Source organism: Felis catus, chromosome C2 (assembly GCF_018350175.1).
Source record: "Felis catus isolate Fca126 chromosome C2, F.catus_Fca126_mat1.0, whole genome shotgun sequence".
In the NCBI taxonomy this organism is placed as follows: domain Eukaryota; kingdom Metazoa; phylum Chordata; class Mammalia; order Carnivora; family Felidae; genus Felis; species Felis catus.
In genome coordinates this window covers 48,156,141-48,182,993 of record NC_058376.1, presented here as the reverse complement: position 1 = coordinate 48,182,993, position 26,853 = coordinate 48,156,141, and the positions used below count along the sequence as shown (strand labels likewise).

General features: G+C 39.3%; 1 protein-coding gene and 1 long non-coding RNA gene across 8 annotated transcripts in view; one reads left to right on the top strand and one right to left on the bottom strand.

Moving 5' to 3' along the window:
• Window positions 1-26,853, bottom strand: part of LNP1 (leukemia NUP98 fusion partner 1) — a 37,101-nt gene that overhangs the window by 4,313 nt on the left and 5,935 nt on the right. For 4 of the 6 annotated variants that reach the window (XM_019839617.3, XM_023260089.2, XM_006935996.5 and 1 more), the window contains 3 exons: window positions 26,125-26,288; window positions 11,684-11,884; window positions 1,108-1,338 (listed from right to left, as the gene is read on the bottom strand). In XM_019839617.3, coding sequence (XP_019695176.3) covers window positions 1,108-1,338; window positions 11,684-11,845 — 393 coding nt within the window. In that variant the 5' untranslated portion in view covers window positions 11,846-11,884; window positions 26,125-26,288. Of the gene's footprint in view, window positions 1-1,107; window positions 1,339-10,877; window positions 10,936-11,683; window positions 11,885-26,124; window positions 26,289-26,853 lie in introns of those variants that run through there. The other 2 variants (XM_019839619.3, XM_006936000.5) reach the window with 2 other exon arrangements.
• On the top strand, window positions 17,918-25,307 carry LOC109503416. Of its 2 annotated transcripts, none has more exons than XR_006584999.1 (3): window positions 17,918-18,019; window positions 20,157-20,261; window positions 24,914-25,307. It is a non-coding gene; the product is annotated as an uncharacterized LOC109503416 (long non-coding RNA). The 2 variants fall into 2 exon arrangements; XR_002162375.2 differs by having other exon boundaries at window positions 24,948-25,301.

Sequence of the window (26,853 nt, the reverse complement as noted above, 5' to 3'; positions counted from 1 at the left end):
ACTCAATAATAAATAAACATTTAAAAAAAATTAAAAACGATATAAAGAAAAGACAAAACAGGAACTCTTAATAATATTTAGGTATGGTAAGTGACAGTTGCTCACTATTCTTCCTTCCTTACTCCTCTTATGATCAGGTGGAGAGAGCAGCCTACTGAAGGACAATCACACCCAGGGTCACTCTCTGATAGAAGTGAGGTGCCAGCTGCAAGGCAAAGATGAATGGTGACGGTCCCAACAGCCATCACTGCTAACCAGAAGGCATTGTGTTCACATGGACAATGAGGTAGGAAGCACCCGCAAGTCTTCCTCTGTACATTCATAGGACATAGCTCAAAAACCGGGTGGCAATATGCCTAGTTGCTTATTTTTCTGCCTGGTGCATGGCAGAGACATATTATTATTCCTGTTTTGCAAAATAAAACAAACAAAACACAGAAAAAAGAAGTTATTTTTCTCAAGGCCACTCAGCAAACATGTTGCATAGTTCAAAAACTATCCCCAAATTAATAGGTCTCTAGTTTATTACTTTATATATCAAGTTTGGCATTTGGAGTTTCTAGTTTCGCCCATTTCATGCCTGTCTCTCCTTCGTGTTTTACATAGACTCCCACAAGGCCCTCTGAATGCCTGGACAGCTCCTACTCCTGGACACTCACTAGATGGGGTTCAGAGATCTCCTTCTGTGTGCTTTTTAGAAGTGCAGGGGAACACACTGCCGTCACACACTATCTGCTACAGAATTAAATACGAAAGGAACAGTTGGGGTAGTTTTTCCCTTCTTCAAATAGTGAAAGAAGAACAAGTCACGATTATTTATAAGAGTGACAAAAATAGTCTCAAAGAACCAGAGGACCTCAGTAACAAAAACATTCCACCTATAGTCCTCCAGAAATTCTTCTTACACTTATTGGAATCCCCAATAAAAATAATTTAAAAGATGAATATGCATCTGGGCTATCTAAAACTGAGTGTCATTTTTCATAGACCTCATCACTAAACTGTAAATGAAGAAGTAAGAGTTGTTCTCCTCAAACTTGGGGAGGATGAACCCCTTTGGGTTTCCTTTTCTAAAGTGGTTAAATATTCAATAACTCTGTTACATACCAAAGAGACAGAGCGTCTGGTTCTAAAGCACAGTTGTTGTTCAAAGGACTCTGAGAATGCTTGAATTTTGGAATGGGATCTTCCTTTTGATTCCAGTGGCTCCTTGAATGACTCATCTGCTGAACATTTTCTATAATCCCGCATGTGGGTATGGCATCGAAATCCCTGGTCCTCATGAGAATGCCTTCTGGGATGGCTATCAGATGATGTGATTCTGGGAAGCACAGGAAACTGGAAATACAGAATAAAAATTTTTATAATATAAAGAGACTGTACAATATTAGCACAGGGACAGATTATCCATAAATTACCAACTAAACAAATCTCATGTTGAACTGAAATTTTACCTTTTTGATTAGCAGGACATTCCTTCTACAATGAAGGAGAGTCAATTGATTAAAACATTAAGTAGAACATCCCAAGACTAACTTTGTTCGTCCTCCACCATTAGGGCAATATAATGAAGCATTCCAGGCCCTAAATTGATACGTAAAAATAAATTCCGAAATAAAAAAAAAAAACTTTAAAGAAGCTATAAATGTTTAAGAAATAATGCAAAGGTGAATAGTTATATGATTGCTATATTTAGGAAGAATTTCTAAGCAAAAGCAATGGAAAAAGCCAAAAGGAAAAAACTAATTTAACTGCATAAAAATAAAGCTAATGTGCAGCACAAGCAACATAACAAAATTCATGGTAGATTTAAAAACTTTAAAAATATTTGCTACATTTTAGTAATGTTTAATAATAATATCCTGAAAAGAACTATCTCACATACATATAAACATACAAGTCATATAATATATAGTATCAATGTTAAAGTCATAATCAGAAAACAATCAAAGGACAGACAGTTCAGGGAAGCCAATCTTGAAAGAACTATTCTCTTAGGTCGCCTGGGTGGTTCAGTCAGCTAAGGGTCTGACTTTAGCTCAGGTCATGATCTTGAGGTTTGTGAATTTGAGCCCCTCATTGGGCTCTCTGCTGTCAGCACAGGGCCCATTTTGGATCCTCTGTCTCCCTCTCTCTTTGCTCCTCCCCCACTCGCTCACTCTCTCTTAAAAATAAATAAATATATATAAAAAAAAAAAAAGAGGGATGCCTGGGTGGCTCAGTTGTCCAGTTTCGGCTCAAGTCATGATCTCACAGTTTGTGGGTTTGGGCCCCGCGTCAGGCTCTGTGCTGACAGCTCGGAGCCTGAAGCCTCCCTCAGATTCTGTGTCTCCCTCTCTCTCTGCCCCTCCCCGGCTCTCGTTCTCTCTCTCTCTCTCTCAAAAATAAATAAACATTAAAAAATTAAAAAAAAAAAAAAGAACTGTTCTCTCAATTTTTCTCACTTCCCAACCGACTCCAATTTAGCTTTTGCACGCAAGGCTGATTTTGGTCAGGATATTGGTCTCAATGTTGCCAAACTCTGTGCACCTTTGCTCTTTAATCATTTTGTAGCATTCAATCCAGTAGCACAAGTGGCTCCCCTGGAAACAATCTTTCCTTGTCTTCTACCACTGCAGCTCAAGGGTGATCTTTCTGCATTGTGTTTTAGACATTGCTACTCCCTTGTTCCTCTAGCAGCTTACAACTATTGGAGTTCCTCTGGGTTCTAAACTAGTCTTTCTTCCCTTCCTTTCCTTTCTCACTCTACACTGTCCCCCTAAATATCTCATCCTCGGGCTTCAGTTTCTAGCTATATTATGATTTCCTAATGTGTACTGTTAGAGCAGACATCTCCTTGGAGTTTCTGCACCCTCAAGTTTCCTCATGGTATCCCACTAGCACCCAATCTGACTTGTGCAAATCTGAACTCATGACCTCTCCTCCCCAAACCTGCTCCTCCTGTGTCCCCTAACTTAGAAGATGGCACCACCATGCACTCAGTTACTCAGACCAGTAACTCAGGAGCCACTCTTCACATTCAATTGCCACGTCAGCAGATTCCACCTCTCAAATGTCTCTAAAAACTATCCATGCTTTTCTAGCACCACTGTTACTATTGTAATTCAAGGCACCCAGATCATCTTTCAGCCAGGTTACAGAAGCAGCCTCTTCATAGTGGATGTCCCATATCCACGCACTCATTTATTTTGTTGTTCCTGCAGCAGAAAGAGTGGGGAGGACAACCACCAAGTCACAACTGATCACTTTTCGTTTTGCACCTCATCTTGTACCACTTGCCCTTTTGGTGACAGTCTCACTGGTTAGTCACTTCCTCCAACTCCCATGCTCCTACCCGGCACAGGCACCTTCACAGGTGGTCCTCTGTGCTCATGACCACTCACCACCCCACCACATTACCTCAGGTAATGGCTAATCATACTCAGTCATTCTGCATTTCCACAGAAACCCTTCTCTACTGCCCTGGTTGGTTCCGGTCCCAGTTAGATGCCTTCCTGGGATCTCGTACTTCTCCTGTATGATACTCATCACAACTATACTCAATATTTGGGGTAATTTTGTTACACGTCTCTCTTCTCCATTAGACCATATGCTCCATCACATCAAGAGCCATGTTTCATCCTCTGCTAGAATCCCACTATGCAGCACTTTGCCTTATTCACAGCATGAGTTCATTAAATATATATTAGATGAGGGGTACCTGGCTGGCTCAGTTCGAAGAGCATGAGACTCTCAATCTTGGGGTTGTGAGTCTGAGCCCCACATTGGGTGTAGAGATTACCTTTTTAAAAATCTTAAACCTTTTAAAAATAAAACCTTAAAATATATATATGTATATGCATATACATATATATATACACATATATATTCTTTCATTCTCTCTCTATATATATATATGAATAAATATACAGAGAATGAATGAAAAATAAATACCAAAATACCAGCTGGTAAAAATTGTTTATGCTTATTAGTAGTCAAAGATTATGGAAAATGAAATAATACACAATCTTACCTTTCAGTTTTAAAACAAAAATGTTACTAATGGTACCAATACCATCAAGAGTGCAGGGATCTAGGCTGGTAGGACCACAAATGTGGATAGCCTTCCCAGAAAGCTGTTGGCAATATGTGCCAGGGGGCTTACAATATCCCCCTCCTTGGATCCATCCATTGCACATTGTTGTTTGCTGTATTGTGTCCCCCTGCCCCAAATTCATATGTTGAAGCCTTATATGAGTAGCTCAGAATATGACTACATTTGGAGATAGGGCCTTTAAAGATTAAGTCAAGGTAAGACCATTATGGTGGGTCTCATTCCAGTCTGACAAGTGCCATTATAAGAAAAAGAAATATGGACACACACGGAGCGATGCCAAAGATAGGCTCACACAGAGGAAGGACCGTGAAGACACAGCAAGAAAGTGGCCATCTGCAAGCTGAGAAGAGAGGCTTTGGAAGAAACCAAACCTGCTCACACCTTTATCTCAGACTACTAACCTCCAGAACTGTGAGAAAATAAATTCCTGCTGCTTCAGTCACCCAGTCACCCAGTCACCCAGTCTAGTCACCCGAAAAAACTAATACACATGTCTAGAAACTTTCTCTCAAAAAATAATCAAAAATGTGGTTCAAGATTGTAAAGCTACTAAAAAGACATGAGGTAAATTTGTATATATTATTCCATTTATTATAGGTAATACAGAGTACTTGGTGCTTTGGATAAACTGGGGAGCTAAACAGGCACAGTGTCCTGCAGAGAGATGATGTCTGCATAGGAGAAGGACACTAAACAAAAAGGGCATATGCCTACAACCTTGGCCAAATGCTGTAAAGGAAAAGTTCAAGGTGCCTTGAGAGGATATAATAGGGTAAAATAATGTATGTTTGTGTGGGTGCTGGAGTGGCTAAGAGGATCGGGGAGACTTTTGTGAAGGTGTGATGATTAAGATACAATCTGAAGGATGAGCAGGGTTAATTAGGGAACAGGGAACACTTTTCTGCCTGAGGATGAGCCCCATATGTGCCACAGAAGAGCTTGCCGGCTGGAAGGAAAAGAAGCTTGCTGAGCGGGAGCGCCTGGGAGGAGGGAGGTGGGAGGAGGGCTTGAACCAGGATAACATTGTAAGATGGACAACCTTAAAACATACCTGAATGTTTTGAAAGGTTTTCTTTGTGCCATGGAACTTTTTTTTTTTTTTTTTTAGTATTTTCTAAGTTTTCTGCAGTGATCATGTATTATATTATCGAGAAAAAAATGGTACTTTAAAAACTTGAGACTGAGACACAGAAGAACACATACTAAATGACTCCACTTGCATGAGGTCTCTAAATTCCTCAAACCCATAGAAGCGAGGAATAGAGTGGTGGTCGCCAGGACTTGAGAGAAGGGGGAAACAGGCAGTGGCGAATCAATGGGTATAAAGTTCCAGTTATGCAAAGATGAATGAGGTCTAAAGATCTACTGTACAGCCTTGGGCCTATAGTTAACAATACTGTATTGCACACTTAAAAACCTGCTAAGATGGTAGATCTAGTATTAAGTGTTCTTGCCACAATAAAATTTTAAAAATAAAATTTTTAGGGGCTCCTGGGTGGCTCAGTTGGTTGAATGTCCAACTTCGGCTCAGGTCATGATCCCGTGGTCTGTGAGTTCAAGCCTCGCACGGGGCTCTGTGCTGACAGCTCGGAGCCTGGAGCCTGCTTTGGATTCTGTCTCCCTCTCTCTCTGCCCCGCCCCCCGCCCCCCACTAACGCTCTGTCTCCCTCTGCCTCAGAAATAAACATTAAAAAAAAAATTTAAAATAAATAAATAAATATAATTTTTAAATTTGAGGTTGGATATGAAATGAGGATGTTTGCACAAAGGGCCTAAAAGAATGGCAAGAGTTATATACTTAATATTATATACTTAATATTTCCTATCAGATAGGTTTTTCCAGTTGTTTGTTTTTGTGTGTGACTTTGTGGGAAACAGGCTTAAAAGAGGTATCTAATCTATTACAGGGAGAAGTTCCCATTTTTTAATATGTTTACTTACCATGCAAGCTCTACTTTTGGAATTTTATATGCCCTTCTAGTGTAATTTTCCTGGCAAAGACATGAAACAGTGCCCTAGCTTATTTTTATGTAGCTTATTTTTACCAAGTACGTACATATCACCTCCACAGCCATGGACTAGCCTTAGAGGTTTCTCTCCCACACTGTGAGTGTGGGCTCTTGCCCATGGGATGGGATCCTTCATTTTGAGCTCACCAGCTGGGGTCCCAGATGACAGAGTGACAAAGCGTGTACAGACACTGCCTTCAGAGCAGTCACTGTCCAGTTCCCAGTTCTGACCCAAGGCATAGGTTCTCACTTTAATTAATTAATTAATTAATAAGAAATCGGTGGGGCACCTGGCTGGCTCAGTCCATGGAGCGTGTAACTCTGGATCTCAGGATTGTGAGTTTGAGCCCCATGTTGGGTGGAGAGATTACTTAAAAATAAAATCTTTAGGGGCGCCTGGGTGGCACAGTCGGTTAAGCGTCCGACTTCAGCCAGGTCACAATCTCGCGGTCTGTGAGTTCGAGCCCCGCGTCAGGCTCTGGGCTGATGGCTCGGAGCCTGGAGCCTGTTTCCGATTCTGTGTCTCCCTCTCTCTCTGCCCCTCCCCCGTTCATGCTCTGTCTCTCTCTGTCCCAAAAATAAATAAACGTTGAAAAAAAAAATTAAATAAATAAATAAAATAAAATAAAATAAAATCTTTAAAAATTATAATAATAAATAAATAAAAAGACATTGGTTATGTAAAATTTTCCTCTGGAGAGCTTAACTACTTGATATTCTTTGTCTTGGCTTTAATTGCAATCACCCTTCACTTGTACCCCTCCTGCTCTCTGTGTAAATACAAGCCCCTGAGACACCCATTAACAGCAAAATGAGAAACAATGAGGAGAAAGTTCCAGGTGCTGGGATAATAAGACCCATGTTAAGTCGTAGTGCACAGTACCAGAGTACCACACTCTCTGGGGACCATGTCCTTGACCTCTGACCTCAGAACAAATCCTGGGAGGGAATCATCCTTCCCTTTTACAGATGAGGAAAATGAATCTTAGGTCAGCTAAATGTCTCGCCTAAGACTTATGCATGCAGGTGGAGAGAAAGAGAAAGGGCAAGCTTTATGGTGTCTCTTCTTATAAGAGTAGTAATCCCATCTCACCTCATGAGCTCATCTACACCTAATTACTTCCAAAGGCCTCATCTCTAAATACCATCACATTCGGGGTTAGGACTTCAGCATATGAATTTTGGAGGGTTAGCAGGGGGAGGGGGCGACATCAGTCCATAAACAGAACATATGCCAAATGCCAACCACCAGTATAAAATTACCTACTGTCTTGCCATTGTGATATAAGAGAGAAAGAGAAACATTAGAGACAATGAGGGAAAGGCAAAATGAAAGACTCTAGAACTTTTTGCAGTACTTAACTAAAGCATCATCTGGAAAAAAATTCCCAATTTTCAACACTTCCAGCACATAATAATAAGAAGCATAGGTGCTCATTAGGTACCAGGCAATGTCCTAATTACATTACATAAATTACTTATTGAATCTTCCCTACACCCTTATGAGGCATATGCTGTTCCCATCAGTCACCTTTACATATGGTCAGAGAGACGTAGGTAACTCAGTCAGTTACGCTGCTAGTGGCCGACCCTGGGTGGCTGCCTCTGGAGCCCTCCCTTCCTCCTTCTCTACTCTGCTGCCCTTCCAGCGACTCCTCTACATCCAGTAGAAAATAGAAAACAAATCCATAGAGCGTTATGCTAAAAGTGCTACCGTAGAGTTGTCACTGTTGCCTGAAACTCTATCACTAGTTTCATCTTTGGGATTAAGGCATTGTCTCCTGTTGAAATTAAATATAAATTTAACCTGAAAAACAAGAAACCACTGTTACTCACGTAACTTTAGGGCATTCCTTCTCCTCAGGTTTATGAAAAATCCTCTGAGGGGGCCATGCCCCGCCCGCTCCGTGTAGTGAACAAACGCGGGCAAACCACCCCTATGGTGAGATACTGTAATGGTGACAGTGTGTAGCCATACTCAGGTCAGTCAGGATAAAAATGAAAATTATAAGTGTCTTCTATTGCTTTAAATTGAGACCATGAAGAGAGAATATAAAAATGGTTAAAGGAGATTATTTATTTATTTATTTTGAGGGAGACAGTGTGCCTGGGGGAGGGACAGACAGAAAGAATCCCAAGCAGGCTCTGGGATGTCAGCACAGAGCCCCACACAGGTTTTGAACTCAGAAACTGGGAGATCATGACCTGAGCTGAAACCAAGAGTCGGGTGCTTAACCAGCTGAGCCACCCAGATGCCCTAAAGGTGATTATTTTCAAAAAGAAAAAAATGGGGACACATAGGTGGCTCAGTCCGTTGAGCATCCAGCCTCTGCTCAGGTCATGATTTCTTGGTTCATGGGTTCAAGCCCTGCCTCGGACTCTGTGCTGACAGCATGAAGCCTGCTTCGGAGTTTCTTTCTTTCTGCCCCTCCCCTGCTTGTGTTCTCTCTCTCTCTCTCTCTCTCTCTCTCTCTCTCTCTCTCTCTCTCTCTCTCTCAAAAATGAATAAACATGAAAAAAAAATTTTTAATCCCTTGGGTGCAGACAGGTAGAGGCTTATTTTTATATCCCCTCAAATGATACCATGTGGGCAAGCATATACTGTGCCTACCTTGGAGCATAGAGGAAGTCCTGAGAAAGCATTTAGAATTAGCAAAGCTAGGGGTGCCGGAGTGGCTCAGTTGGTTATGCACCCAACTTGAGCTCGGGTCATGATTTCATAGCTCCTGAGTTCAAGCTCCCCACTGACCAGCTCTGTGCTGACAGCTCAGAGCCTGGGGCCTGATTGGGATTCTGTGTCTCCCTCTCTCTCTCTGCCTCTCCCCCACTCACACTCTGTCTCTTTCTCTCTCTCTCTCAAAAGTAAATAAACATTAAAAAATAAATTAAAAAATAGAATTAACAAAGCCCTTGGCCAGGGAATTTGGTTCTTCCTTGAAGACTCCTTTCATTTAGCATAATCTCCCTTTCCATAGGCCCAAACTGTGCCAAAGGATGGTAAGAGAACCATGGTAAGGTACAGAAGATGCCTAGAAAGCTGAATAGACTAAAGTCTTTAAAATCCGCTTTCAAAGAGCAGAATAAATAAGGAATACAGAAACTTTTACTTGTGGCGCTGGAGGTACAAGGCACATCAGTTCAGTTAATGAAAGGGACTTCATATCACTTCATTTTTTTCCACCAAGAACATCAGGACAGTAAAGTTAGATTTTTAAATTCACTTTAAATCAGCAATCATAGATCATTAAACTGAGGCTTGTTAAAAAATAGTGTTCTCTAAAAAGGACCACGCTCTACCCCTTGTCTACCTTGTTCTTTCTGACAAATTGTATTTTCCACTAGACTGGAAGTTCCACAAGCTCAGAGATTTTGTTTGTCTTCTTGTGCCCTATAAGCCTATAGAGGCTTGCATAATGTCTGGCACATAATAGGTATTCAATAAATATGTTCAATGAATCAAGGCTCCATCGCTATGGTTTTGCGGAAATCATGAGGCTGAAAGCCATATTAGAAACCACATTCAAATGGGAAAGAAGGAGAAAACTCTTCTCTTCCAACGCATGTAATATTGATGGATACAGGTTACTAATAGGTTGTGAGAGGGAAGAGCCTTAGATTGGAGCAGTGGGGAGAGAAGAAAAGAGATAAGGCTAAGAGTAAGCTTTTCTTTTTAAGTTATTCATTGAGCTCAAAGCAAAACACACACACAAAAAATGAAAACCTAATGGTTCTCATATCTCTAAGGTAAGAAAAACCTGAGTACATTTTAGAATTCAAACAGTTAAGTATCCAACTACAGGCTCTCTTCATAAATATGTGGCATAATGTGACCAGAGGTGGAGATTCAGACCCCTATTTCCCAGGACTCTGCTCACCTCACTCTGGGTCCCCTGCTCTGTGTTCTGTGCTTATGCTCTTGCTGTTCTATTGAATAATGTGTGGTCATATTTATTCCATGCTTTGCATCCTTAAATAAGCACATACTTTCTGCATGTTAGTCTGATAATTATGGAAGTCACTGTTGACTAAGAGAATCTGAAGAGGTTAATTCAGGCAAATGCTCAAAGCTAGTATGAGCAGGAAAAGATATATGGACATCTTTTAGAAATGTCATACATAACAAATTCCACCCTGATAGTTGAAGGCAAACAGCACTGAAACCTAAAAATGGATTCTCTAAAAAGGGTGGATTATCTCAGTATTAAAAGTCTAATAAATCCTAAAATTTATTCAACAAAACTGTATTTTAAAAGTCATGTGTCTTCTTTTGTTTTCCTATTTTCAGTGGCTCCAAAGGGCTGTTGAGATAAGTAGCAAATCAGAATTTTTCTCTTTGTTTCTCCCTGGTCCTCACTATCTGGAAACTGGAAACTAATTACACTTCTGGTTCACACATTGTGAATACCTCACTCAAAGTGGAACATAAGAGATTAAAACGAGAGTGTGATATGCAGGTGTTCATTTACAACAGAATCATGGACAGTTAGCACTCGAAGGGTTCCCAGGGATCATCCAGTCCAGCCTCTCTTCTTTTTTAGTTAAGGTACCTGAAGCTCAAAGAGCTGTTGAAACTTGCCCTTAGTCCCTGAGTATGCATTTGGTAAGAAACCTATTTTCAAATATTTGTGCCTCAAAGACATTCCTCAAAACTTGCTGGTCAGTGGGAGTAAAAGAGATTTTGCCTTACACACTTTTATATCCCTTATAAGCATTAAGCATCTGAGAACTCTAGGGATAAAAATGAAATAAAATAACATTACCCCAAAACTTACTTGTTTCTGGGGTTGACAGAGGCAGAAGGTTGAGAATGTATTCTCTACAGCTGGAATTCTAAGTGACTCATGAAAAAGAAAAGCTGTATTATTGTTGTGTAACTGGGAAGCAGAGGACACGTGTGTCTGCAGTGGAGTCTTCTAGCACCACAGTTGAACAAAGAGAACCACTGTCTGCACCTGCTGCGGAGTCCTCACCTGGTCAGGCCCACCCACTCCCCATCAGGGGCTTTCCTGCTTGCATCTTGTTCCCTAGACATTGGGTGTTTGCCTTGCTGAGGGCAGGACAATTGTGGCTCCTTCTACCCTCAGGAAACCAAAGGGGAACCAGAAGAAAAAGGATATCAAATTTTTTCAAAGGTGGTGATTTATTATGTGGAATCACCAATTCTTCAGAGGTTATCAAATAGTGGAGCTTATTTTCAGTATTTTAAAAAGACTATAGGAAATCACACATTGACCCATGCCGATGCTGCACAAACTATAATATCAAGTGTCTTTCCTTTGGCTTGAATTATATTATTAACCCTCAGAAGGATTGTCTCAGGTTTATCAGTAGCTCCAAATCGTAGTTAAAGATATCTTAGACTACTAAAAATGAAGAAATCTTTACCTAATAGATGAACATCAGTTCCCCTGGAGAACAAGATAAAGTAATAAAAGGGATTTTTGTGGATATAAAAAGGTTTAGAAGTACTGCTTTTTAACCAAAGAAAATTTTATACCAAAGGCCTCTTCAAAAATTATCCAATAGAAACCCCCCTCCCCTAGTCCAGCTCTCCCCTGGTTCTCTGATAATAACTCACTGGGCAGGGCAGGGAGGTTTTCCTGTAACTGGCAGCTTGTGATCCATGACGGTCTCGGAGTCCTCTCTCATTCTCTTCTATCCAGCTGTGACCCCAGAAGCTGCTCATCCATTTGGCAAAAGACACATCATCATCATCATCATCATCATCTTTGTGCTCCATGTATAGGTGATTCAAGGTACTGAAGGCCTGTCCCTAGATCTGACAGAGAGCAATATCATCCAACAGGGCTGACTTGATGAAACCCAGGATCTCCCCCAAAAGACAAAATGAAACTGGTATTTTCAAATGCTCTCCGATAATGGGATTCTTAAGGGAGAAAGATTTACTAAACAACCACTTCACCATCAGGCAGCCTCAGGGAATGTCTATTTATAAATTGTGCAGCCCACATTCCCTCCCCTCCCCCTGTCTTTTTAAATTGAGGCTTTTTAATCCTTCCATTGCTGGGGCTTGTGCCTCCAAGCCTAAGGGTGGGAAGCACAGTCCACTGCCTGGTTTTCCCTGTGCTTTGCTGCCGATGGCATGTGATGGCATCTCCAGCTGTCAATGATGATGGAGCATGACCTTATAATATGCCTGTCAGCTCCAGGCTAGTTCTGAAATGGGGCCACTTACAAGGGACAGACTGACTACAGCCTGCTAGATGGCCAGCTTTTGGCATGTTATATTGTCTGCTAGATACACTCCTAGTAAATAAAACTGCTATTGATACAAAATCCTGGGATTAAGGGAGCATTTTTTTTTACTGATGTATCATTTATATCTGCATAAATGTAAATTATATACATGTATGTATATAATGTACAAATATTAAGTGTTCAGTTTGATGAATTTTTTACATGCATATACCCATATATGATCACCACCATGCAGGTGAAGACAAAACATTTCCAGCATCTCAGCTGGCTCCCTTTGTCCTTCCTCCAATCCATCCTCCCTCCAAAAGGTTGTGACTTCTGGCTGCTGACTCTATAATTTTGCCTGTTTTTGAACTTTGTTTCAATGGTATTATACAGAATGTATTATTTCATATCATTCAATGTTATATTGGTGAGATTTATCCATACTTTTGTAGTAATGGTAGTTCATGCTATATAGTACTGCATTGGATGAATATCCCACATTTTAAAAAATTCAATCTACTAACTGATGGCCATTTTGGGCTGTCATTTGGGTTGTGTTCAGGTAGGGCTATTATAAAAAGCTTCTATGAACACTATAACCTTGCCTTTTAGTGGGCATTTTTTGAGATAACAGGAATAATACATTTATTAAACCCCTGCTTTGTACCAGGTATGAAGTCAAATATTTTACATATTTGTAAATGTACATATTTTTAAATGTATCCTGGGAGATTTGTATCACATTTTATAGATAAGGACAGTGAGATTCAAACAGATCATCACTTGCTCAAGGTTAAATTACTACTAAGCAGCATAGCCAAGTTTGAAGCAAGGAGTAGAATAATGAAGTCCAGACTCCACCATTCCACCAGTATTCCAAGAAAACTTTGAGAAATCTTGCATTTGTAAACAGAGGTATCTTGGCCATTTCCCATATGAAAACTCTTTGAGCTGCAAAAAGACACGCTTAATAATTGTGACCAGTGTTTCTAGAGCATGGTACCACAATTTCTAAGTTGCTAAGGGAAAATAACCAAAGCATAAAATAGCTTGCAACATTTTTACTTCTTGTTTTAAATAGTGAGAGATACAGGCTTGTAACTTTGTATATTTTTATTACAGAATGCAGAAAGCCTGCTTCTCAATGGCCCAGATGAGAAAAGTTATAACTATAAATGTATGCAACCACTATTGGTTGTCTCTATTATTAAAGAAAGAAACATGGTAACTTCATTGGGGAAGCAGGATAGGTATGTCCACAAAACTTAACTATGGATAAACCTCTTCTTTTCTATTCCTCTTAAGACAGGAATGTCTTTTCTTCCAATTTTTGAAACAAAATAATAAATCTATGACCAGAGGATTGAAAAACCAGAACAGGTCATACCTAATTATTGCTTAAAAGTATTTTGAGGAAAAGAAATAGGACATTATTTTAAAAACCTCTTTGAGTGACATCTATGTCTTGGAGTTCTGAACCCTTCTTATATTGGGAAATGTGCAGATAAAGTTATAAATATGGAGATTTATTATGTGGAATTGGCTTATGCAATTATAGAGGTTGATAAGCCTTACAATCTACCATCTGCAAACTAGAGACCCAGAAAAGCCAGTGGTGTAATTCAGTCCAAGTCTAAAAACCTGATAACCAGGGGAGCCAATGGTGTAAATCCAAGCCCAAGGGTAGGAGAAGATGAGATATCCCAATTTATGAAGTGAGGTGGGGAAAAAGGGCAAATTCCTCCTTCTGTCCTTTGTTCTAATCAGATCCTCAACTGATTGGATGAGGCCCACCACACTGGGGAGGACAATCAACTTTATTGAGCCCATCAATTCAAATGCTAATCTCATCTAAAAACACCCTTACAGACACATCCAGAAATAGTGTTTAATCTGGGCACCCCATAAAATTGACATAAAATTAACCATCACAGGCACTAACCCCATTCATGAGGGCTCCACTCTCTCATTTATCTCCCAAAGCCATTATCTACAAACCATCATATTATATTTAGGCTTCAACATATGAATTTTGTAGGATTACAACATACAGCCCATAGCAGGGTCCCACATAAACAGCACCCATTAAAAACCATGGGCACTAAGTCCCAAATGAGAATGTAGACACTTCACATGTGTTGCCAAAACTCATTACTGGAGAAATTAAACACATCCTATAATAAGGCTTCAATGGAAAAAATATATATATATTTTGGAAGCTTGTGCCTGGCTTTCTTCAGACTTCACCCAACATGCCCTTTACCATTTTAGATTTTATAAATTGTATCCTTTCAGTGTAACAAATCTTATCCATAAGTATAACTATATGCTGTGGATTTTTCTAGCAATCTTTAAACTGGGGTGCCAGTTGGTGTCAGAAGTGGGATTCATTAAAAACAGCTCTGACTCACTAAAATATGGCTAAAACAGTGTTTGGAGAAAGGAGGTATGAAAGGGATACAATTGTGAACCTTCACCTCCCAATGGCCACCTAGTCACCTGTGGTATGAAACAGCAGCGGAGATGATGTCTCTTGTGAAAGGTGAAGGTTACCTATGGAATTAAAAATGATAGATCCAACCCTAGGAGAATTAGGTTTATTGGCTGCTTTCGGCCATGGTAGCTAAGGTGAAGGAAATAAAAAGTGCAGGCTGAGTGACATCTTTAGGTTTTGTTCTGTCCTTCAGGTGGGAGGAGAATGGGTTCAAACATTCCTTTAAAACATTTTGTGTGAGCCAAAATGTTGTATGTTTGTATTGTTCACTCCCCCAAGTGGGAGGAAATAAGATTAAGTCAGTTCCAAGGCTGGAGAAAACTTTACACAAATTAGGAAAAAAAGACAGAGATGGGGGGGGGGCGGGAGAAGAAGAGGGGAAAAATAACAATCTACCCACTGGTGCAGCAGCCTGTTGCATTCCAGCTGGGATCTCTCAGTAGTTGTAATGTTAATCCTAAAAGTGTTGAATTTACTGCTAAGGTTTGAGTAAACTTGCAACAAAAAAAAAAAAAAAAAAAGAAAGAAAGAAAAGAAAAGAAAAAGAAAAGAAAGAAAGATTAAGAAACTTTCTAAAATGTGTTTATTTTTTGTTTTATGGCTATTGCATCTGGGTATATAATTTTTTTAATGATTAAAAAATATATGCTTGTAATTTCATAAAGGCTAGAAGGATTATTCTAATCTGGTGAAGTCTCCCAATAAAAGTGTTAATATAACATAACTTTCTTGTTTGGATGGATTAAAAATTTAAACTCTTTGAATTTCTGAATATTGAAATCTTCATAACTAATTATTTTTGCTATGATTTTTGCCTGTTGGACCCTATGAGAAAAGGCAGACAACAGAAAGAGAAATATTCTCCACAGGAAAATATAGTTTATTTTGAGAGAGAGAGAGTGCCTGTGGGCCCATGGGTGGGGGAGGCGCAGAGCAAGAAAGGGAGAGAATCCCAAGCAGGCTCCACAATGTCAGCACAAGATCATGTCATGAACTGCGAGATCATGACCTGAGCTGAAATCAAGAGTCAGACGCTTAACTGCCTGAGCCCCTTAGGAGCCCCTGACCTTTATTGTTAATGGGACTTGTTTGTTTAATTTTAATTTTTTAAATTTATTTTTAGAGAGAAAGCACGAGCAGAGGATAGGGGCAGAAGAGGAGACAGAGAGAGAGACAGAGAGAGAGAGAGAGAGAGACAGAGAGAGAGAGAGAGAGGGAGAGAGAGAAAGAGAGAACCTTAAGCAGGCCCCATGCTCAGCACAGAAGCCAACTCAGGTCTCAATCCCATGACCCTGGGATCATGACCTGAGCCTAAATCTTAACCAACTGAGCTACCCAGGCGTCCCAGTGGGATTGTTTTAATTGGCTAAATCCAGGACTGTGGAGGGCATAAGAGAGTCAGTACAGCAAGTTGCCTTCACCCTGCCGCATGGGGTTCTACTGATGATAATTTTGCTCTAAAAATGTCTTGGCCAAGTGGGGTAGACTATGTGGAAAAGAGTTAGCATAGTAGCCTGAGACTACATATCCTTAGAAAAGCCTTCCTGCAAGGTTGGACCTTGACTGGCATCTGGGAACCTGGCTGGTTAACTTTCCCTAGTATTATAAAATTTACCCTAATTAATGAGTAGTCTAAATAGCTTATCCAAACTTTGGTTTATGCTGAACAACTAGTTTTTTTTTTCTGGAAGTCTGGAATTTCTGTACATGCTAGACAGTGTGTGCCTCATGACCATCATCCAATAAAAGGCCTGGGGTCTGAGTTCCCGGTAAGTTTCTCTGGTAAACAACACTTCTCATTAATGGAAGAATTAAGCATGTTCTATATTCCAAGGGCTCTTGGAAGCTTGAGACAGGTTTCCTCCAGACTTCACTTATGTGTCTTTTTACTTTGATGATTTTTCTTTGCATCATTTTATCAACTGCATGTTGAGCCCTGTGAGTCCTGTGAGTCACTGCACCTAAGGCTGGTCTCCAGGACTCCCCAATACAGGAAGGAAAAGGAACCCTTCACAACTTTGGCCAAAAATTCTCCCAAAGAAATAAGCTATGAAGTTACCCCCCAAATGAAAAAGAATTTGGTCTACATTATATAAAATCAGTCCACTTCCATTTTTTCTCCTACTTTAGCTCATTTACTTAAAGGTATGAGAAAGATGGCTCCCTGATTTGCCTGAACAAAGGTCCTTATAACAAACCCGGAGTAGCAAGGGGACAGCAGCAGCAGTTGTCAGGTCTTGGCAGCTGGCGGAGAACTGCTCTTCCAGTCTGTCTTAGAATCCCTCACACAAGAGGAGGCCATGTCCCAACCTGGGAGCCTGGCCACCAGCTTCCCCTGGCAGATCCCTGGACACCTGCCTTGAGGAGACAGTGCCAGGGGCACTGGACCAAAGGGAGCTGCCCTTTGGCCCCTGCTCTAATGTTCTGCCTTGCCAGGCCCACGGTGTGTACTCAAAAGTGTCAAAGGGGCCAAGAGAGTTGAAATTTTCTAGAAAGTTTAAATGTGTGTTTTCTTATCATTCTTAATGTGAAAGGAATTACCTTCCCTTCGAGGGTAGGAAGCTCGTGGTGTGTGTGCTCTCATAAAGCAGTCAGACATCATGGGTACCCAGGGAATCAGTGAGAATAATCCTTGGGCTATGTGAAAATGAAGCGGCTTTTCGATGCCCCCTCTCACATTCACTGCTTCAGGAGATTACTATCATGAAAAAATGATTTTCTCTTTATTTCATTCTCTCATTTATTTATTTCCCTTTATTTACTGCAATGCATTCCCTTTATTTCATTCTCTATAGCCCCTATGGTTATAGTAATTTAATTTTTTAGTTCATTTTCTTCCTTGGCAGTTAAAGGGAAGAATTATTCCCCATACTATTTTAAAGCTTTCCTGAGCCAGTCTCATTCGAGAAAGGAGGTGCTATGTATGGGAGAACTGAGCTGCTACATCCTTATATATTTATGTATAGTCAAAATACATCAGCGGTTTTTATACAGTTTCTACTTGCCAGAAAGGAGTGCTTGAATATTTGAAACTGTGTGCTGTTATATTTAGTGTCCTGGTTGTTAGAATGTTCTTTTGCAGGCAACATGTCATAATGTAGTCATCCATTTCCATGATTGTTATCAAGTTACACTGAAGTTTGCAGTGTATCAGGTTACACTGTTGAAGTGATCATCAAAGGCACGACTGCTTGGTGTTTAACCAAGGGTCTGAAAGTATGTATTATTTGAGGGCAGATCATCATTATTTCTTATTCTAAAAAGTTATGTAGCTTATATCATGAAAACTATTTTTAAAATATACTATTGTTGATGTAAAAAAATATATGAGGAGGATGGGCGCCTGGGTGGCTCAGTCCATTAAGCCTCCAATTCTCTCATTCTCTCAGGTCATGATCTAACAGTTGGTGAGTTTGAGCCCTACAATGGGCTCTGAGCTGGCAGCACGGAGTCTGCTTGGAGAAGTCTCTCTCTTCCTCTCTTTCTGCCTCCCCATCACTCGCAAACACGCGTACTCTCTCTTTCTCAATATAAATAAATTTTAAAAATGTATGTATATGAGGGTGGAAAAGGTTTGCCTACAAAAATATTGGTTAGATAAATATCTAGTTACTTTGGCATTAAGCATCATTAAGTTCTGCAGGATTTGGGCTACTGGTGGGTTTCATAATAGTCAAAGTCATTAGATGCTGGAACAGGTTTTTATAAGACAATACATCATCTCTTCCACAGAGAACTTTAAGCATGGCATTCATTCTCATCTGCCAGAGATGGAATCTGTCTAGCTTTGCCTCCAGTAGTATTATTAATTTTATGGTCTCTCAAGGTCTTGTTGATCCCTGAGCAGCTATTATTCTAAAACAGATTGCACATCCTATTTGTTAAAATTTGCCATATATGGGGCGCCTGGGTGGCGCAGTCGGTTAAGCGTCCGACTTCAGCCAGGTCACAATCTCGCGGTCCGTGAGTTCGAGCCCCGCGTCGGGCTCTGCGCTGATGGCTCAGAGCCTGGAGCCTGTTTCCGATTCTGTGTCTCCCTGTCTCTCTGCCCCTCCCCCGTTCATGCTCTGTCTCTCTCTGTCCCAAAAATAAATAAACGTTGAAAAAAAAATTGCCATATGTAAAAGAAAAAAAAAACTTTATCAGTTTAGTTCATCAGTGTGTTATACTTCAGAAAAGGCTTCCTCCAAGTCATTAATTACAATTTCACCGAAACTAAGGGTAATGTCTCAGCACTTTCTTTTAATCTGAGTCTACAAGCCTCCCCATAAGAAATGCCTCAGAAAAGAACTGAAGGAATTAGAGAATCTTTTGAGCTCACTTCTAAGAGGGGCAAAATTGTGCATGTACAATAATGGTGTAGACCACCAAACATTTAAAGGAAACTGTGACAAAATATGACAGTTAGGAAAAGAAATTGGAAAGTCTGAGTCAATAAACAATGGGTGGTCTTCAGACTATTATAAATAAAAATTTTAATGAAGCTCCAGAACAATATTTTCTGAGGATCAAATGCCATATAATGTTAGTATGAATATAGTCTTTCTGGAAAGAAATATATCAAGATGTATTAAGAAGATTTTTAAAAAATATTTATATTCTTTGATCCAGAAATTTCTCTTCTTAGTATTATAGGTATATAAACAGGTACAACAAAAGATATTTGTTCATCATAACATTATTTAAAATAGCAAAAATATGGAAACATCTTAAACATATGACAATTGAAGACCATGCTAATAAATCATGATATATTCATATAACAGAATTCTGTGCAATCATAAAAAAGCGAGGGATTTAATGACACAGAAAACTTCTCAAAATATTTGTCAACTTGACTGGGCCATGTTACCCAGATGTTTGGTCAAACATTATCCTGTATATTTTTGTGAGGGTGTTTTTGGATGAGATTTACATTTTTTAAGTGTAAATTGTTATTTATTTATTTATGGCAAATAAAATTTCAAAAAAAATTTGAATATAGTTGACACACAATGGTACGTTAGTTTCAGGTGTACAACATAGTGATTCCACATCTTCATATGTTATATTATGCTCACCACAAGTGTAGCTATGTCTGCTACCATACAACATCATTACAATATCATCAACTATGTTCCCTATGCTGTGTCTTTTATTCCCATGCCTTCTTCACTCCATAACCAGAAGCCTGTATCTCCCATTCCTCTTCATCCATTTGCCCATCCCTCTGGCAACTATCACTTTGGTCTCTTTATTTATAGGTCTAATTCTTTTTTTGTTTATTCATTTGTTTTATTTTGTAGATTCCACATATAATTGAAATCATATGTTAATTGTCTTTCTCAATCTGATTTATTTCACTTAACATAAGACCCCTAGATCCATCCATGTTTGTTGCAAATGGCAAGATCTCTGGATGAGATTTATATTTCAACTGGTGGACTTTGAGTAAAGCAGATTGCCATCCATACTGCAGGTGAGCCTCATTTAATCAAATAAGCCTAAATAGAAAATAAGGTTGACCTACCCCCAAAACAGGGAATTCTACCAACAGACTGCCTTTGTACTTCAACTGCAATATTGCTTACCCATGAGTCTCTAGCCTGCTGGCCCACTCTGCAAATTTTGGACTTGCCAGCCTCCATATCATGTGAGCCAATTCTTTAAAATAAATCTCTCTCTCAATCTCTCTCTCACTCTCCATAACACACACACACACACACACACACACACACACACACACACACACACACACACACATATCCTATTGGTTTTGTTTCTCTGGAGAACCCTAATATATACAATTCATTAGTATGATCTCAAATATCAACTATGAATCATGGATTTCAGATAATTTTTATTTGTTCTTTATACTTATTTCTATTCTTCAAGTGATTATGCATCACTTTTGTAATCATGAAAAGATGCTACTTTAAAATTTTTTAATGTTTATTTATTTTTGAGAGAGAGAGAGAGAGAGAGAGAGAGAGCACAAGCAGGGGAGGGGCACAGAGAGAGGGAGACACAGACTCTGAAGCAGGCTCCAGACTCTGAGCTGTCAGCACAGAGCCTGATGCAGGGCTCTAACTCACGAACTGTGAGATCATGACCTGAGCCAAAGTCAGAGGCTTGACAACTGAGCCACCCAGGTGCCCTGAAAGATGTTATTTTAAAACAACTCATGCATGTCATACTTAATGGGGAAAGACTGAAAGCTTCCCCCCTGAGATAAGGAAAAAGGCAAGAATTCCCACTCTCACTACTTTTATTCAACACAGCGCTAGAAGTTCTATCCAGTTCAATAAGGGAAGAAAAATGGAAGTGAGGTGAGGGAAGGCATACAGATTTTAAAGAAAGAAATTAAATTGTCTCTATTTGTGATAATGATTGTCTCTATATAAAATCCCAAGGGATATACAAAAAACACTCCTAGAACCTAGAAGTGAGTTTCAGCAATGTTACAAGATACAGACTCAATACAAAGAAAAATTAACTGCATTTTCTACATACTGAAAATGAACACACAGAAATAAAATTAAAATTATAATACCATTTACAATTGCTCCAAAGAGAGTGAAATACCTAGATACAAATCTAACAAAACATGTACAGACACTGTATGCTGAAAAGGACAAAAAGCTGATAAAAAGAAATCAAAGAAGATGAAATAAATAGAAAGGCTTACTCATGAATTAGAAGAGTCAACAGAGTAAAGATGTCATTTCTCCCCATACTGACCTCTAGGTTTAATATAAATGCCTATCAAGGTGTTTGTAGACATAGAAAAGCTTACTCTAAAATTTATAGAAATTCAAAGGACATGAAATAGTTAAAAACAGTTCTGAAAATGAAAAATAAAGTAGGAAAATCATGCTATACAATGTGAAGTCTTACTGTATAGCTACAATAATAAAGAATGTTCTATTGATAGAGAAAGACACACATGGACCAATGGAACAGAACAGAGAATCCAGGAACAGATATAAATATATATATTTAAACTAGATTTTGCAAAAGTGCAAAAGCACTTTTGGCAGAGTGGGGGTGGGGAGTAAGGAACAATCTATTCAACAAATGGTGCTGGGACAATTGGACATTCACATTTTAAAAACTGAATCTTCCAGCAGCCATCTGGCAGTGCACATACATGTGTGTTTGCCCTGTTTAAAAAAATAAAAAAAGTAAAAACAAAGTAAAAAATGAATCTCGACCTATGTCTCACATCTTATACAAAAATTAACTCACAATGGATCACAGAATTAAATATAAGTTGTGATGTTATAAAGCTTCTAGGGAACAAAATGGAGACAATATTTGAGATCAAGAACTAGGTAAAGAGGGGTGCCTGGCTGGCTCAGTTGGTGGAACATGTAACTCGTGATCTCAGGGTTGTAGGTTTGGGTGTAGATATTACTTAAAAATAAAATCTTGGGGCACCTGGGTGGATCAGTGGGTTGGGTGTCCAACTCTTGATTTTGGCTAGGGTTGTCATCTCACAGTTTGTGGGATCAAGCCCTACATCAGGCTCTGCACTGACAGTACAGAGTCTACTTGGGATTCTCTCTTCTCTCTCTGCCTCTCTCCTACTCACACACACACTCTCTCTCAAAATAAATAAATAAATTTTTAAAAAATCTTTAAAAATAAAATTTAAAAAAATAAAAAATAACAAAGCAAAGAGTTCTTAGATTTGACACTAGACATATAATTCATAAAAGGAAAAACTGATTAGCTAGATTCCATCATATTAAGAACTTTTGCTCTGTAAATCACCCTGTTAAGAAAATGAAAAGAGGGGCGCCTGGGTGGCGCAGTCGGTTAAGCATCCGACTTCAGCCAGGTCACGATCTCGCAGTCTGTGAGTTCGAGCCCCGCGTCAGGCTCTGGGCTGATGGCTCAGAGCCTGGAGCCTGTTTCCGATTCTGTGTCTCCCTCTCTCTCTGCCCCTCCCCCGTTCATGCTCTGTCTCTCTCTGTCCCAAAAATAAATAAAAAACATTGAAAAAAAAATTTAAAAAAAAAAAAAAGAAAATGAAAAGAAAGGCTAAAGACTGGGAGAAAATATTTGCAAACAATGTATCCAACAAGGACTAGTTTCTAGAATATATATATATAACTGTCAAAATTCAACATTAAAAGAAGAGCAAAAGACATGAAAGACACTTCATTGAAAAAGACATATAGATAGCAAATAAGCACAAGGAAAGGTGTCGGCATCATTACCCATCAGGTAAATGCAAATTAAAGACAAAATCAGTTATCACTCTAAACACCTATCAGAATGGATAAAATTTATTAAGACTAGTGTAAACACCAAATGCTAGAGATGCAGCAGAGACGCTAACTCATTCTTGCCTTGCTGGTAGGACTTAAAAGTGGTACAGTCACTTTGGAAAACAGTTTGCTAGTTCATTTTAAAACTAAAAGTGTGGGGCTCCTGGGTGGCTCAGTTGTTTAAGTGTCTGACTGTTGATTTTGGCTCAGGTCATGATCTTATGGTTTGTGAGATCGAGCCCCAAATTGGAATCTGTGTTGACAGTGAGGAGCCTGCTTGGGATTCTCTGTCTCCCTATCTCTGCCCTTCCCCGACTCATGGCATGCACATGCATGCTCTCTCTCTTTCTCTCTCTCAAAATAAATCAGTATTGGGTATAATGCACTATTGGGTATTTACCCTTGAGGAATTAAAACCTATGTTCATGCTAAAACCTACACGTGAATGAATATACAGATTTGATATACACAATTTAGATTGTCCTCAAGAGAATTATGCTGAGTGAAAAGTCTTAAAAGAATTCATACTATATAATTTTATTTATACAACATTCTTGAAATAACACAATCATAGAAATGAAGAACAGATTAGTGATTGCCAAGGGTTAAGGATTGGGAGCAGGGGGTTGTGGCTATAAAAGTTTAGCATGAGAAAAACTTTGTGATGATGGAACAGTTCTGTATTTTGATTGCAATGGTAGTTACAAGAAACATGTGTGAAAACTGCACAGAATTTTAACACACACATACGAGTGCATGTATGGCTAATGAAATCTGAATAAATTTTGTAGATTGTATCAATGTCAATTTTCTGGTTTGATATTGTCCTATAGTTATGCAAGTTGTCAATACTGGAAGAAGTGGCATGAAGGGTACATGGGACCTCCGTGTGCATTTATTTGCAACTTTCTGCGAATCCATAATTATTTCATAATAAAAGTAAAAAGAAAAATGAGTACTACTAAGAAAAAGAAACTTCTCTAAATGGGTAGCTACAAGATCAAAATGCTGTTGAGCTAGAGGTATTCAGGGATGACAATAATGAAGACAGCATAGGTTTTCAATTTCTCTGAATCCCCACATAAAAAAGCCAGTAGAACAATTGTAGAGGAACATATCCATAGACAACTCTACAGCAAATATTGATGACAAAATGGGCTCCGCCCCCAAGTGGACAGTGTGAGTCAAACCACCAAAAGCTAAGACCTGGGACAGTTGTCCAAGCAGGAGGAAAAAGAAGGAAGCAACAGGGCATCTGCCAGACCTGAGAACAGGAGAACCACAAAATAGCCAATAGTTTGGCAAACATAAGGGACCAGTTTAAGAATAGTGCTAATCTTTCATCCACCAGCATTGCTAAATTATTTTATTATTTCTAGTAAATTATACTTTTGGGGGTTCTATGGAGACAACCAGATTGTTCATAGATAATGAAAAGTTACTTCTTCCTTTCCAATCTCCTTTTATTTCTTTTTTTGTCTTATTATTTTGTCTAACACCTTCAGTACTATGTAATAGAACCTGAAATCCCTGACTGATTCTTGACTTAAAAAAGAGAAAAGTACTAACATTTCATTGTTAGGTATGATAATTTATTTAGACTTCCAGATGATCTTTATAAAGCTTCCATAATAAAAATGTTTTTATAATTGTGTCATGGGCAATTATGGCAAGATAGTAACAATGGTTAAATCTTAGTAGAAGATGGTGGTAGAGTAAAAATAATTGCAACTTTTTTGCTACTTCTCCTATGGAAAGTTGGAGTCTAATTCACCTCCCCATGAATCTGTGCTGGCCCTAGTAACATGTCTGACCCATAAAATGTGGCAGAACAAGGCTTTACAAAGCTATGCAGCTTCTTCCTAGGGCTCTTGGGACATTCTCTCTAGGAACCCTGAGATGGCCCTGACTGCCATGCTGGAAAGGCCACAAGAAGGTGTCTCCCTGAGTAATCTGAAATGCATCCAGTCTTCAAGCCATTTTCACCAAGGTGTCAGGCACTGAGTGAAGCTTTCTGGAACCCTCCAGATCAGGCCATCTGCCAGGAGTATAAACTATTGACACCAACAGGAGAGTCAATCAAGCCTTGCCCAAACTCCTGAGCAATAAAACTTTAAGATATAATAAAATGGTTGTTCAAAGCCACTAAGTTGTTTTAAGCCACTGCTACTTGGGATAGGTTGTTAAGCAGCAATAGGTAACCAGAACATAGACACAGAAACTATCTTTTATGGTTTTACATTTTTTCATAATTTAGCAAAATTGAGTCTCCTCCTCATTGCTGGATTTGAAGCTAGTTTCCACTGGCTTGGAAAAACAACAAAAGGTAAAGATAGGGGAAGTATAGCCTAGAGGTCCTCAGGTTCAATGCTAGATCAAGGCTAAGATCAAGTTTGTATAACCAAGGTTCCTAGTCTAGTAGGAATGAATTAGAAAATGGTACCCTTTTTTTGGTGGATATTCCACTGCAGGCTGATCACTTAGTGATGGACAGTATCTTCATGCAATTCAGAAAAAGGAGCACCTTTCTCCAGGCAGACACAGCCTGATATCAGACTGAGGAACAAAATGCAGGCTGGACCTTAGCCCCCACTTGATCCAGCCTTCTTGTGTAGGGCACAATTCATGTAACCTATATATAATATCTTTATAAGTATAAGCAAGGCAACATTTCCACATGTGCAAATGACACAAATTCTTGTGGGTGGTGATGAACTAAATTGATGAGGATAGAAAGATCTTAACAAATCTGTGAGTGGGCAGAAAGGTAGCAAATGCGTGCATCAAGTATATGCATGCACGATCAGTCACAGCTAAGGAGAGGGAGCTAGGGTTAAGGATAAATGCAGAGGTTCCTTCTGACAGCAAAAAGAGCAGCTACTTGATTGAATCATAAAGTGACATTCCCCCTGAGAACAAAGAAGTACCACCCACTTAACTGATGCTTTGATGGAAGTTTAATAAGGCGGAATCCATCAGGAGAAAAATTAGAGAAAAATTAACAGCATGAGGGCTCAGAGGAAACATGGACTTCTATATATCATAAGTAGGGTATGAAGGACAAACCAGTCAGGTCCCAATGGAAGCAGCTTCAGTGGTGCAGATGGTAACAATGACTACAGCATGCTTGGACTGGAAACCAGTAGACAGGATGATGGTGGATGGTGGGGAAGCAGACTATTTCTGGTGATGGCAGCAGTGACAGCATGAGCTGGTCTCTTAGCTGATACCTGTGGTTGCACAGCAATGGTGGCATTAGATTATTAATTTTGGCAACAGTAATGGAAATGAAGCAGCAGTCAGGGAATTGTTCAACAAACGCTTCACCAACTCTTTATTCAGCACTGACCACGTTTCAGGTATCATGTTGGGTGGATAAAATAAGTATGTTAACAAACAATTATTATGTGCTCAGCCACGTAATAGATGTAGGAGCACAAAATGACCAGAACATTATTTCCACCCCTCAAGGACTCAGAATTGAATATGGGTAGCACATGAGAACAAATAATTATGGCAATGTAGGAGTTGTGAGGGGGAAATATATATTGTTGTGCAGGTCCAATGCAGGAAGAGAAAGCATATCCCTTTGCTCTGACATATAGCATTACAGGAGACATTGTGTTATGCACTGTTTAAGATAAAAGATGAATCAGATATACCTTCTGATCTAGGATGATTATAGTCTAATAGATGAGGCAGGACAAGTATAATTCTATAAAACAAGGTAAAAAGAGTTCTGCTTTAAGAAAGTTCCAGAGAAGTATTTTGGGAGTTTAAAGGAAGGCTCATATA